Source organism: Spermophilus citellus (genome assembly GCF_964194105.1).
Source record: "Spermophilus citellus genome assembly, chromosome: 3".
NCBI lineage: Eukaryota > Metazoa > Chordata > Mammalia > Rodentia > Sciuridae > Spermophilus > Spermophilus citellus.
The window spans coordinates 79,657,982-79,671,234 of NC_138184.1; the positions used below are offsets into that span (position 1 = coordinate 79,657,982).

Here is a 13,253-nt window from a genome sequence, read left to right on the forward strand (position 1 = left end):
CCATCCATCCATCTATCCATCCTTCCTTCCTTCCATTCATTTATCCATCCATTCATTCAAGATGGTATATATAACGTTGAGAAATACATTCTAATCCCAAGGTTCCTACTTAACCAAATTATTGTGAGATTCCAATGATATCCTCTAGGCCAAGCACTATCATGGGGCCTGTTACATAACAGCAGCTCAATAAATGGTCACTGTACCCAAATCCCACAGCTCCAACACTTTCCCATTCAGACATCAAAGACCCAGGTCAATTTTATTATCCCAAATTTGTGGACAAGGAATAGCGGGGAAGGAATCTGGAGAAGAAGTAGATAGAATCAGACTGGAGGTTGGGGCCGGGGGCTGGGGTGGGAATCTCACTCTAGAAGGGTGTCGGAGGCCAGTCGTCCGATGATCTTACTGCATCTTAACAAGCACCCGTGGGGGCAGGAGGAAGCAAGCGCAAAGTTCTAGGGATGTAGGGACATGGCTTGGGCTTGGCCTTAGACACTGGGACCGTTGGTCACTGCAGGCCTAGACTCCATTATGGCGTTCTGCGGCCTGAGGGGTAGGTTGACCCGGCTCTGCAGCCAGCTGATGTAGTCTTCTTGAGGCATGTGGACGATGTGTTCTCGCACAAACTGTGGGTCAAATACAGTGGCAACCTCAGAATTTGGTTTGAAAACTAGAACCTCCCCTCCCATGCCTCCCCGCAAGGATCCCAGAAGATTTGTCACCAAGACACATGGCCCCAGGATGCCCCGAACTATTCATTCATTCATAATGCCTGGAGCATTGGGCTGGGATGATCTTTTTGGGAAGAGGGCCCTTCTCTCCAGTCTCCTCACTCAGCAGGATAATTTTAAGCCCCCTTTGTTACTTTTGACCCAAGGAGATTTGAGGAGGGCAGGAAAACCCGGATAACATGCCTCTCCCTTTCTTTTCTACTTCTTCGCATCATTTTAAAAAGTCACTTGCTCTCATACTATATCTATATATTTTTTTTTTGGTTCATAGATCTCTTTGAGAATTGGTGACAGTTTGGGGCTTGCTTTCCAGGAAAGAGTTTAGGACACACAAAATGTAGTGTTTGATATGGACTCTAGATGCAGAGCCCCCAGATCTGCTCTGGGGAAGGAGCATGCCGAGTTTTGTTAGCCAGGGCTCTGGACCACTTGGATCACCTCTCCCATGCACCCTGCAAGCTGGCAGGCAGAAGGTGGCTCAGGACTGGCAGGTAGGAGGTGGACCGTCACACCCTCGAGGTGGTTCCGGCCTTGCCTGCCAGAGTCTTTCTTGGAAGAGCCTCGCAGGGTGTGGGGAGGGGACTCTGGACACCTGGCCTTGCCCCTCTACACAGACACACACCCAGGTCATCCGAAGGCAGGGCTGACCCGGGGTGAAGACGCCAAGATCCCCAAAGCCTGTCCAGCCGGAGGAAGCCCCCGTCTGAGTCTCTTCTTTATCTGGAGTCACTGAGCGCCTTATGGAAATGCACACAGGACATCCCGTAAAATGAAGGGTGGGCCTTAAACCTCTGTTTGCCCCTCACTCTGGAGTCCTCACGGCTTGTGCCTTTGACGGCGGACAGAGCTCCGGAAACTTCTGATGGTCGAGGACTTTTGAAAGCCACTCAGTGGTTCCTCGGCACCTTGAGACAGAGACCTCAGTCCTCATCCTGACCTTCAGAGGTTGGGGTGGACTGACCTCTCCAGGACCCTGGGAACCATGCCCCTCCTGGACACCTCGGCTACCGCCGTGCATGGTCAGAGATTCCTCCAAGTCAAGCCGGGTCCTGTTTGGTGGCCTTGACACAGGGTGTCCCTTCTTCCTGGTCTGCTCTTTCCCCTTCTCTACATGGTGCTGTCTTCTCGTTGTTCAGGTCTCAGCTTGAAAGTCACCTTCCCCCGTGGTCCTGGTTAAGGTAGGTGCCGCTAATTTACTTTAGAGCTCAGCTCTCAGACTTTTTTCGGTATGCGACACCCCCTGCCCCCTGAAATGTGACTTCTGAGACGGTAGCCTGAGATTTTCCCCTTCTCCCCACCACCCAGGGGAAGCCCAGGGACCACACTTGCAGTGGCAGGATTTGGAGTTGCTTCTTACAACGATTGTCCTCGAAGCCTCTAAGGTTCCAGGGGACCCCGCTCATGTAGAATCTGATGTCCCTTGGAGTCGGAGACCAACAACCAAGGTCATGTGGTGATTCTAGGGGACACAGGCTCCTGGGAGGGTCTTCGTGTCTCTTGCTCCCTGTGTCCCCGGCACTTATAATAAACGCCTTCGGGTTGACAGGTGACGGAATGAAGGCAACCGCGGCATCGGGAGGGGGAAGGGGACGGGGTTACCTCAATAGCCACGGCGACGTCTGGGGAGCACAGTTCCCAGATTCTCAGCTCCTGTAACACCTTCAGGAGGACGTGGGGCCGGATCCTGAGGTCGAGGTTCTCCCCAAACTTCTGCAGTTTGGCCAGGATCTTCTTGGCGGGGCGGAAGCTCTTCAGATCCTCAGGGAGTTTGGACAACAGGTCGAAGTACCTTCAATTCCAGAGGACAGGGCCCGTTAGGGGGGTACCAGGGGGACGGGGGGATCTGGGCCCCGTGGATTCTCCTCCACCACTTGTGTCACTCGCGGAGTGTCTCCAGGGCAACGTGAGACTCGGTCTGAGGACCTTTGATCCATCCTAAATGTTAAGGGCCCACGAATCAGGAGGAGTGCTTGTCCTCAGGGTTGGGAAAAGCTGGAATGCAACTCGTGTTCCATTAGAAAATGGCTAAGGACATGGTTTCAAGGGATGCATTTGAGTTCAGATTTTTTTTTTTTTTTTAAATCAAGCAGGAAAACTAGAAGACAAGAGGGGGAGATTGGAAATCTGAAGGATTCTGAAGCTGCTCTCCTTGAGAGTTAATCAGCCCAGCGGGGGTGTGGACACATCATGAGTCCCAGGATCGGGAGGTGCTCACCTTCGAGATGATGATGAGCATGAGAGGAAGGGAATGGCAGGCTCCCGCCTACCCTGGTCTAACCTACCTCTCCACTCCTCGGGGGAGATGTGGGGAACGGAAACAGAGAGTCACAGACAGACTCACATCTAGGCATCGCGGTGAGAAATCAATGCCGATCCTGCCGCGGTGGGATCCAGCCACCTTTGCTAATGTTGGAAACTTTGGGCATCCTAACGGGGGAGGGAAGTGCCCACCACAGTAAGAGAAAAATCAGATCAACGGCAACCTGGTGAGCCCGGTGCTGAGATAAGTCACTGAGTAAGTCTTTCCGGTTATAATTACCGAGCACCCCTACTGGGAGAAATGCATGCTTCCCATACTCAAAGTTCCTGTGCTCATGGAGATTTCATTCTACACCAGGAGATGTGAATAAATGCACAAACATATGATGCCATTATGTGTAAATATGCATCATCCCCCGGGAGCGTGAGGCACTGTGGAAGGCCCCAGAACTCTGCTGAGATCTCAGGGACCTGCTTTGTAAGCTCCTGATCTGCCGTATTAAATCAGGGGAGGAATTCGGGGTACATCTTCGGACTTTCTCATCTTGCTCTTCCATCTTCGTGGGGGTTCACGATATCCCAGTTCATGGGACTCAAATTCTGAATTGCAAATGAGCATACAGACTGGGGCCAGATAAGGATTTACACCTTAATTTACCTCTTACTAGCTGTGTGACCTTGAGTAAAATAATTGCCCTCTCTGAGTCTCAGTTTCCCTGTCTGTGAAATGGGGTTAGTAGGTACCCTTAAGCATTTGGGGGTAGGAATAAAATAATCCATTAAACCAGAGGAGGGTGGATCTTTCAATCTAGTAGTCAGTTAATTCATAATGCTTTTTTTTTTTTTTTTGAGGGGAGGGCTGTTGATCTTCCTTCCTTCCTCCTTTCCTTGTGCTGGGGATCTACCCCGGGCCTTGCACATGCTACGTATGTTCTCTACCACTGAGCTGCATCCCCAGTCTGGTGTGTATTTCCTTTCTTAAACCTTTCATTTTGCTTTTTAATCATCACATAATCATCGGACCTATCTATGGGGTACAGCGGGACATTCCAGTACGTGGTGTATACAATGTGTGATGACCCCAAAAGCATATTTAACATATCCATCACCTCACACTGAGAGCACCCAGCCTTCTCTCTCCTAGTTATTTTGAAGTACACAGCAGTCCCCACTGCAGTTCAATAAGACTCCAAAACCCACCATGTAGCTTCTGGTTACTTTTTTTTTGGTCAGTGGGATTGAACTCAGGGGCACTCGACCCCTGAGCCGCATCCCCAGCCCTACTTTGTATTTTATTTAGAGACAGGGTCTCACTGAGTGGCTTAGGGCCTCGCTTTTGCTGAGGCTGGCTTTGAACTCGAGATCCTCCTGCCTCAGCCTCCTGAGCTGCTGGGATCACAGATGTGCACCACCGCACCTGGTTTACTTCTGGTCACTTATCCTCACCCAGCACAGGAGCACAGGGTTCCTAGGACACTCCTACCTGGGTTTGTGTCCTTAAGGTTTTAAATTATTTGGGGACCACTGCATAGACCCCAAAGTCTGTAGACTGGATTTAGGTTGGGGTGTTTCACCTGCCCCTCCCCTGGGGCTGTCAGAAGGTAAGACCAGAGGACACAGCAGGTGGTCTTCCCCATGGTCCAGAAACTGATAGGTTCTGACTCGTGCTCTCTGGAATCAACCTCTTTGGGTGCCACCTTATCGATGGCCAGTGACAGTTTAGGGGTGGCGATGCTTTTCTCCGCACCTTGGAAGAGACCCAATCGGCCTTGACCTTGCAGTCACAGCCCCGGCCCCTCCGGACCCTCTCATCTTGTCCTCGGGATTTTTACCAATGGTCTGCAATTTCTTGTGCGTCTCCTTTGACCAAGGAGATCTGATGTCGCATCTTGGACATGTCCTTTTGAAAAGTGGAGGCACGGCCAAAAGAATTGAACTTCTGGAGTCCTCTCTCTTCCTGGCGCCTACGGGTGTGAGAAAGGGGGAGAAACATCAGAGCCTTCCTCCTTTGACGGTCCTACCCGCTCTTTTGAGATCGACTTAAACACCTTTTCCTCCCCGAGGCCTTTCTTTCTTTGGGTCCTGGGGATTGAACTCAGGGCCACTCGACCACTGAGCCCCATCCCCAGCCCTATCTTGTATTTTATTTAGAGACAGGGCCTCACTTTTGCTGAGGCTGGCTTTGAACTTCGGGATCCTCCTGCCTCAGCCTCCTGAGCCGTTGGGATGACAGCTGGGTGCCATGACATCTGGCTGAGGCCTTTCATAACCCTCACTACTCCTCTCTCTTTTTTTTAAAAAAAATTTATTTATGCATTCTAGTCATACATAAGGTTGGGATTCATTTTGATATAATTCTAAACATGGGATACAATTTGCTCCAATTCAGCACTGGGGGCAGAATCGCAGCTCCGCCTTAGTCTGTGATGAGGCTTTTGCTGCAAAACGGCATGGCTCTCTCTCTCTCTCTCTCCGAGGTCCTTTTCTTGCTGAACTGGCCTCTTCCTTGGCTCCCGTCCCCATCCCCGTCCCCTTCCTGCTTCTGATTGCGCGCACACGGGTTTCTCATCTGTAAAATGGGGCTGAGGGTGGTCCCTAGGACTCAGACGTGAAGATTAAACCACATGTGTAGGGGATTGAGCTTCATGTCTGACTCATTCCAGGTGTTAACTCATGTTGGTTCATCTCTCTGCCGCTCCCCTTAGCATTTTGTGCCTGTTCTATTTCTCCAAGGTCAATTTGTATTATAAATATAATCGCCTCAATTCTTTGTTTACAATGCTCAGTGGCTTCCATTTTACTCAGAATAAATCGCTTAGAATGACTTGGCTTTCCAAGCTCCAGTTATTCCTCGGCCCCTACAACATTTTCCAGCATCTTCACCCTCCTTCTCATTCCTTCTCTCCTAGAACTTTATGCTTTGGCTCACGATCAAAGTCTCTGAGATGGAGTTCGACCTCCATGGGTGGGCTGGTAAAGCCTCTTATGACCTAGCCTCTGTCATGCTCTCTGATCGCCTTGCAAGCATCCCAAGCCCCAGCCACACCTGATTGCTGGCTGTTCCCTGCCTTACTGTGCCCTTCCTGGCTTCTGGGACTTTGCTGTGGCTTTTAATAGGAACTCTATTCCTTGTTCATTTTCCAGTTCGGTGTTTGAATTTTACCTTTACTATTTAGGCACTTGGGGGATCACCTTTGACAAGAGATATTTCTGATGTCACTTCTGTCATCTATAAAGTGGTCTAATAGGTCGCTATTACAGGCAACCCTTGCCCTGTAGGTTTTTCATGAGGGGCAAACAGTATACAAATACAGATCTCTTATGCCCACGACTGGCCCATGGTTCTCTGGAATATTCTGACCCAGGCAGTGCCCTGGAATGATCTGTTTTTATTAAACAGAAAACGTTGTTCCCTCCAGAAAGACAGTTCTGATGGCTGTCCCAGATCAGGAAGGGCCTCCCTGTCCCGCGTCCCCTTAGCCCTCTGCCTGGCTGAGCTCCTGGCTCAGTGCCCTGTGCAGCGGCTTCTTATCTACTCATCTCTGTCCCCCCAAGACCAGGAACTGCCAGAAGGTCACATCCGGGGTCAGCCTTCTCTAAACCCCCGGCCCAGAGCATCGCTTGATCAGTTCTGAATGGACGAGAGAGCACAGGGTCACCTGGCAGCCCTCAGTCCGTGCGTGTGACAGAGGGTCATCGCAGGCGGGGGGGGGGGGGGGGGGGCGGGGCAGGCTAGGAAGGAGGGCAGCTACTGGACTGAACATTTCCAGAGGAGACTGCAGCGGCCCCTGGCAATCTGAAATCAAGTTCCAACACAGCCTTCCTGGCTCTGCGGGATGCACAGCCCTTGCTGCCTGACTCGCCATATTCAAGTTCCCCAGCCCCTTCTTGGAACCTCGTGAGCACCTTTCCTGCCCCCTGGCCTGAAGCCACCCGGGCCTCATCCTGGGTATGCTCAGGTCACCTCCTTAGAGAGGACTTCCTGGATCACCCAACCTAAATTAGGTCTCTCTCTCTCTCCTCCTTCTTCTCACTCTCTCACCCGCTTTCTCTCCCTTCTCCCTCCCCTCTCTCCCCCTCCCCTGACATGGCGCCCTGCTTTCTTCCCATATGGAGTGATTGGAACGTGTTCAGCTCTATTTATAGGCGCAGTTATTTAATTTCCACCCAATTTTTTTCCAGGAGACTATTGACTCTCCGAGAGGAGGGGATGCATCTTTCTGGGACTGGGCTGTGGCCCCGGTACCTGTCCCCTGGTGGGCACACAGGTACCGGGCAAATGCCCCTCGGGTGGGCAGGTGGAGCGATGCCCTTACTTCATGAAGATTTCCATCTTGTCCTGCAGGCAGAAGCCGGCCTCCTGGGCCACGCTGTAGAACCTGGCCCTCATGCTGCTGCAGAGCCCGCTTTTGCAGAGGACGATGTCATGGGGGGCCCGGCTGTGGGCGCACAGAAGAAGGGCTTGGCGGATCGGGCCCAGGGCTCCTGCTGTCCCCTCCCTGCATCCCCAGGTGTCTGGAGTGGGGATTCCCTGGGCCCACCTGGCTTTTCGCCTTCACCCCGGGCCTCCCTCAGCCTCCCGCTGGACGTAGGAAGGATTGGGCTCCTCAACAGCATCGAGCTGGTGTTTGGGGACTTATTAAATGAGCCTGAAACTGAGACAACTGGTCACTAGCTCCCAGACAATGTTAAGGGACTTGAAAAGCTGTGGGATTCAGGCTCAGCCTCCCTAGGAGCCCTTTGTCCTGGGGGATCCCTGGTCCTTCCGAGCTGCCGAGCTGCCGGTGACTTCAGGGAGTCTGTCTGGTTTGGATCTCCCCGGGGGGTGGCAGAGGGAGTGGCCACCACAGTCAGTCTGCCCCCTGCCCGCCTGACTCACCCTTTTGTCTTCTTCTGGACTATCTGGGTGTGGCTTTCCCCGCTGGTCGAGCTGGATCTCTCACTGAAACACCAAGGCATGGTTTCAAGTTGCCTCGAGTCTGCTAGTCTGCTTGTCACAAGGAGGGGGTTCGCCTGGCTCCTGCCAGCCCCCAGGATCCAGGCCAGGGGGTGGTTGAGGCTCCAGAACTCCAGGCCTTCGCTCCTGTCCCACCCCCTGCCCTGGACGCCCCGGGGCTCCTTGCCCACCTGCCCCAGTCCTCCCTGGTTTAGGTTCCAGAGCAAGGCCTGCATGCCTGGACTCTGGGTCTAACCTTGCCCTCTGCTTCTGCACGGTGCCAGGGCAACTCTGCCTCGGAGGCAGACAGGGCTGAGTTCAGAGTCCAGCCCCTCCGTGTCCTCACCCGTGAGGACTGTCCTCAGGGCCTGGCCTGCCTATGTGAGCCCCGACGGCACCCCCCTGCCACTTGGGCAGGTTCCCTAGGGGGCATGCCGGTCCCTGCTCAGGCCTGAGCGCCGAGGTCTAGCGCCTTCTTTATTCCCCTTCATTTTTTCCATAAACTCGGCCAGCTGCCTCGACCACTCTATCTGTGTGCTTCTAGGCGTTAAGAATGTCTGATTTTCTTTCTGACCTTGCGTTGGAACTTCTTCAGGCCACAGACCTGGCTGGCTCTCAGATCCCTCCCCATAGCAAAGGTCCTGATCTTTAGTGATTTTTCCAGGAGCCCATGGGACGGGATCTAGAGGTCTGGGGCCTGGCCGACAGCGGGCAAACCCTTACCCCAACTGGACGGGAAGCAGAGCTTCACTAACAATATCCAGAGGCCTGTGAGCTGGATTCCTCTGCCCCTGCCCTGCAGATAGGTCCCTTGGAGAATTATGTTGGCCCTAACCTTCTTCCCGTAGATGGCTCTCTTTCCAGAGCGTTGACAGTGACTCAGAGAGAAGGAGGGAGGTGAGATCAGTGGTGTAGCTAGTTGGTGATAAACAGAGGGAAACAATAAATTCTTGTGTGCCCATCTCTGTCTCCTTCTTGAGTTTCAGCCACTCTGATCTTTGCACAGTGCCTTTGAGGTCCTTCTGCCTCTGGCCCTTTGCACATGCTATGCCCTTGCTAGAACACCATCCCCAACTCCCACCTCGCAGAGGAGCCAATTCTCTGTTCTTCAGGTCTCTGCTGAAACGTTAAGCTCAGTCTTGGTTGGGCTCCTCCCCATCCTGTCTGCTTTTCCTTGGCAACAATTTGAGTCATGATTTATAGCTAACTGTGGGGTTATTTGAGGCATGCTCAACACCCCTATTAAACTACAATTGTTAAGCCTGAACGGAATTTAAGGGGCCCGTGAATGCAGGTTTGGGGAAAAAAAAACTTCATGTGTATTTTAACTAGCCTTGAACTGAAATGGAAACCACAGGCGTTTGTATATCGCATTATAATTGTGGGAAATATTTTGAAGAATCATTTACACTCAACAAGAACCCCAAATCACAGTGGTTATTAGACCTGCTGTTCCATCTTATTATATAATGCGTTGCTAAAGAAGCTCAGAGATTACTGTGTGCCAACTTGGGTTGCAATACAGTGATCTATGTTACTACAGAAATCTCAGTGATTCTTTGTAATTTATAGTATGTGTTTATGAATCTGCATCCTAGACATTGTCTGGAAAGGAATGCGTAGGCTTCCTCAGACTATCAAGGATCCATGGCCCCCAAAATGTTCAGACAGTGAGATCTAGGAGGACAGAGAACATTTGTTTCATTTGCTACTGAAGCTCCAATACCCACTCGGTTCCTGGCACATGGAGAGGATCTTAGAATAGTTTCTAAAGGAACAAATGAGCTGGGAAGACCTCCACACCCCATCATGAGTCACCCCAGTAAAGAGGCGAGGGTGTCTCACTTAGTTTGAAGTCCTCCAGGTCCATCTATAGGTGTCTCATCACATCAGGTTGGAACCTCAAACATGCAGAAAACATTTACCTTTGGTGGGGGGTACCAGGGACTTGACCACTGAGCCCCATCCCCAGCCCTATTTTGTGTTTTATTTAGAGACAGGGTCTCTCTGAATTGTTTAGTGCTTCCCTAAGTTGCTGAGGCTGGCTTTGAACTTGTGATCCTCCTGCCTCAGCCTCCCGAGCTGCTGGGATGGCAGGTGTGTGGTGCTGTACCCGGCTACAAAATTTATCTTTAAAAAAGAGGGGTAGGCAACCAATAAATGGGCCGAGGACCTGAACAGACACTTCTCAGAAGATGATATACAATCAATCAACAAATATATGAAAAAATGTTCATCATCGCTAGCAATTGGAGAAATGCAAATCAAAACTAAGATCTCATCTCACTCCAGTCAGAATGGCAACTATTATGAAGACAAACTACAATAAGTGTTGGCGAGGATGTGGGGGAAAAGGCACACTCATACATTTCTGGTGGGACTGCAAAATGGTGCATCCAATCTGGAAAGCAGTATGGAGATTCCTTGGAAATCCGGGAATGGAACCACCATTTGACCCAGCTATCCCTCTCCTCGGTCTATACCCAAAAGACTGAAAATCAGCACACTTCAGGGACACATCCATACCAATATTTATTGCAGCACAATTCACAATAGCCAAACTGTGGAGCCAACCTAGATGCCCTTCAATAGATGAATGGATTAAAAATGTGTTACATATACACAATGGAATATTACTCAGCAATAAAAGAGAATAAAATCATGGCATTTGCAGGTAAATGGGTGGAGTTGGAGAAGATAATGCTAAATTAGCCAATCCCAAAAAACCAAATGCTGAATGTTTTCTCTGATATAAGGAGGGTGATGCATAGTGGGGTGGGGAGGGGGAGCATGGGAGGAATAGATAAACTCTAGATAGGGCAGAGGGGTGGGAGGGAAGGGAGGGGGAAGGGGGTTAGAAATGATGGTGGAATGTGATGGACTTCATTATCCAAAGTACAGGTATGAAGACACGAATGGATGTGAACACACTTTGTATACAACCAGAGATGTGAAAAATTGTGGGTAATAAGAATTGTAAGGCATTCCACTGTCGTATATTTAAAAAATATTTTTAAAAAGAGCCGTGGGGTCGTCCTGCCCCACACCTTCCTGATTTCAGCTGAAGCTTTTAACTTGATGGGATGCAGTTGCTGGGGAGAACCACCAAGATACACACCCTGAGCCCCCAATGGAGGGGCTCACTCCCAGTGAGGTCACCAGAAGGAACCCAGGCCCCTCACCACCCCTTGGCCTGGCAGAGGGGCAGCTCTGCCGTGGCTCCTGTAACCCAGGCGCCTCGAGCCCCCCTGCTGGGGGCTGCAGCCCTCTTACCTGGATTTGTGGGTGGCCTGCCCCTCCCTGAAGGCAGAGTCGCTCTTGGTCTGTCTGAGCACCGACAGGAGGCTGCAAAGCAAGAGCATCTTTAGTGAGGCCCTGAACACAGAGGCTCCTTGGGCACCCGTGGGGGGACCGGGGTCCTTGCAGAGGGGGGACCTTCAGGGCCACCTGCAGAGGAATCACCGCAGAGCCTGCCGACACCCTGGGCCACGTTTCCAGAGATTTGGATCCACTGTCCTGGGGGTGGGCCCCAGAGGCTGCATTTAAAACGATACACACACACACCCCTAAAATCTCTCTCTCTCTCTCTCTCTCTCTCTCTCTCTCTCTCTCTCTCACATGCATATGCATACACACGCACACACGCACGGCCCTGTAGCATTCCCAGCATCCTGTGACAGCGTCCCCTTGACATGCCCGAGGCTGCCTTTGGAGAGTCTGGGACACCAAGGTCTAGACATTTGTGTTTTCCCACAAACTCCCCCAAAATGACTCTGCTCTCCAGACATATTTGGCAAACACCGTTAGAAAATTTGAAAGAAACACTGTCTTCTTCTATGTCTGGGGAACAGTCCAGCCTTGAAGCCAGAGGCTGCTCAAGGCTGGCTTTTGGGGTCCCTCAAAACCCCAGGATTCTCTGTCAACTTTGATGGGAGCAGACTTGGTGCATGAAGCAAGAAAGAAAAAAAATTGAGATTCCAAAGGGATGGGGCCCGGAGAAGGGTGGCTTCCTTGCCGGCCCCCCGCGGCTCTGTGCTGGAGATGCAATCTCCGCTGTCGGTACCGAGTCGGGCCGGGCGGGAGGGGTTTTCCCCCTCGGAGGAATTAACGAGGAAGGGGAATTTCAACAGGTGCTCGCTCTGTAACCATGGTTATTTCATCATTAAACTGAATGCAGAGGCCACGTGATGGGTCCCCTGAGAACCAGGCTCAAGTGCGATTTTGTCCTTGTGGATCTTCAGGAAGTCACTTGAGGCTGTTCCTCTCCATCAGTGAGATGGGGCATTGGTGACAGCTAAGGGACCTGCCTCAGCAAGGTGCAGCAAAGACTCCACAGAGCATGAGGTAGGAAATACAAGTAACATCCATCCCTCCTCCCCTACCAATTGTCATTTATTGAGCGCTTACTATCTGCCAGGTCTAAGCTTATACGTTAAATAAAATGCACGAGCTGACTCTTTGCTTTGAGTGACTCATGGGAGCAGACACTATTTACATAGCATTCATAATACTTTACAGGAATAATATCATGTCATTCTCACCCCAGCCCTTTGGGATCAGTTGCTAAAGAGCTTCCTTTGACAGAATTGGAATCTGATCTGAGAGGTAAAGCAACTTGCCCAACATCACACAGCAAGGAAATGGTGGTGGGGAGAGTGTCCCTAGAATATTTGGTTGTAAAGTCAATGCTTCCATGCTCTATGATCTCGTTTTATAGATGAGGAGTTGGAAGTTTTAGGAAAAGCCTAAGTGACATGTCTAAGGGCCACCAGGGTTCGGGTTTTTATCAGCCTAACTCCGAGCCCAGTGCTCATGTTGTGAGCTCTCAGGAAGAGCAGCCTTGCTGAGCTGCTGTTCACTGTTATTGTCTGTCTCTGTTGCTGGCCAATCAGGGACAGCAGCAGTGGGGCCTTATAGGCCAACCTGGGCTCTGAGTGCCTCTAAGGCCACCTTCCGGAGTCCCCAGAGCGGGTTCAGGCTGCAGCAGACAGATTCATCATTGGCGGCAGAGGCGGGGCGGGCTGGTGCGAGCGCTGGGTGAGCTGTAATTATGGTAATAACAATAACCAATAAGTCATCGCCGGCATCCCAGCAGGCTGAAGGCGATGATGAACCTCTTCTCCTGCCTCATTTATTCTCAGGAAGTAATTTGCTCGCGCAGAGGGATCTGCATTTGAGCAGGGACTCTGACTCCCACCTGCCTCCTCTCGGAGGACTTTAGAGGTCAGAGGTCCCAGGGAGCCGCTTTCCACCCGAGGGACAGGGACACCAGCTCAGGTTGGAGCCTGGTGTATGAGCCACTTGACACTTCAAAGGGTCCCCAT

General features: G+C 51.4%; 1 protein-coding gene across 1 annotated transcript in view; it reads right to left on the bottom strand.

Moving 5' to 3' along the window:
* Window positions 1-491: 491 nt before the first annotated feature.
* Window positions 492-13,253, bottom strand: part of CCDC60 (coiled-coil domain containing 60) — a gene marked incomplete at both ends in the record, with an annotated part of 143,316 nt that continues 130,554 nt past the window's right edge. Inside the window, 6 exons of the mRNA XM_081285946.1 lie at window positions 492-629; window positions 2,334-2,523; window positions 4,826-4,957; window positions 7,310-7,432; window positions 7,873-7,935; window positions 11,203-11,274. Of these exons, the coding sequence (XP_081142072.1) occupies window positions 492-629; window positions 2,334-2,523; window positions 4,826-4,957; window positions 7,310-7,432; window positions 7,873-7,935; window positions 11,203-11,274 (718 nt within the window). The remainder of the gene's footprint in view (window positions 630-2,333; window positions 2,524-4,825; window positions 4,958-7,309; window positions 7,433-7,872; window positions 7,936-11,202; window positions 11,275-13,253) is intronic.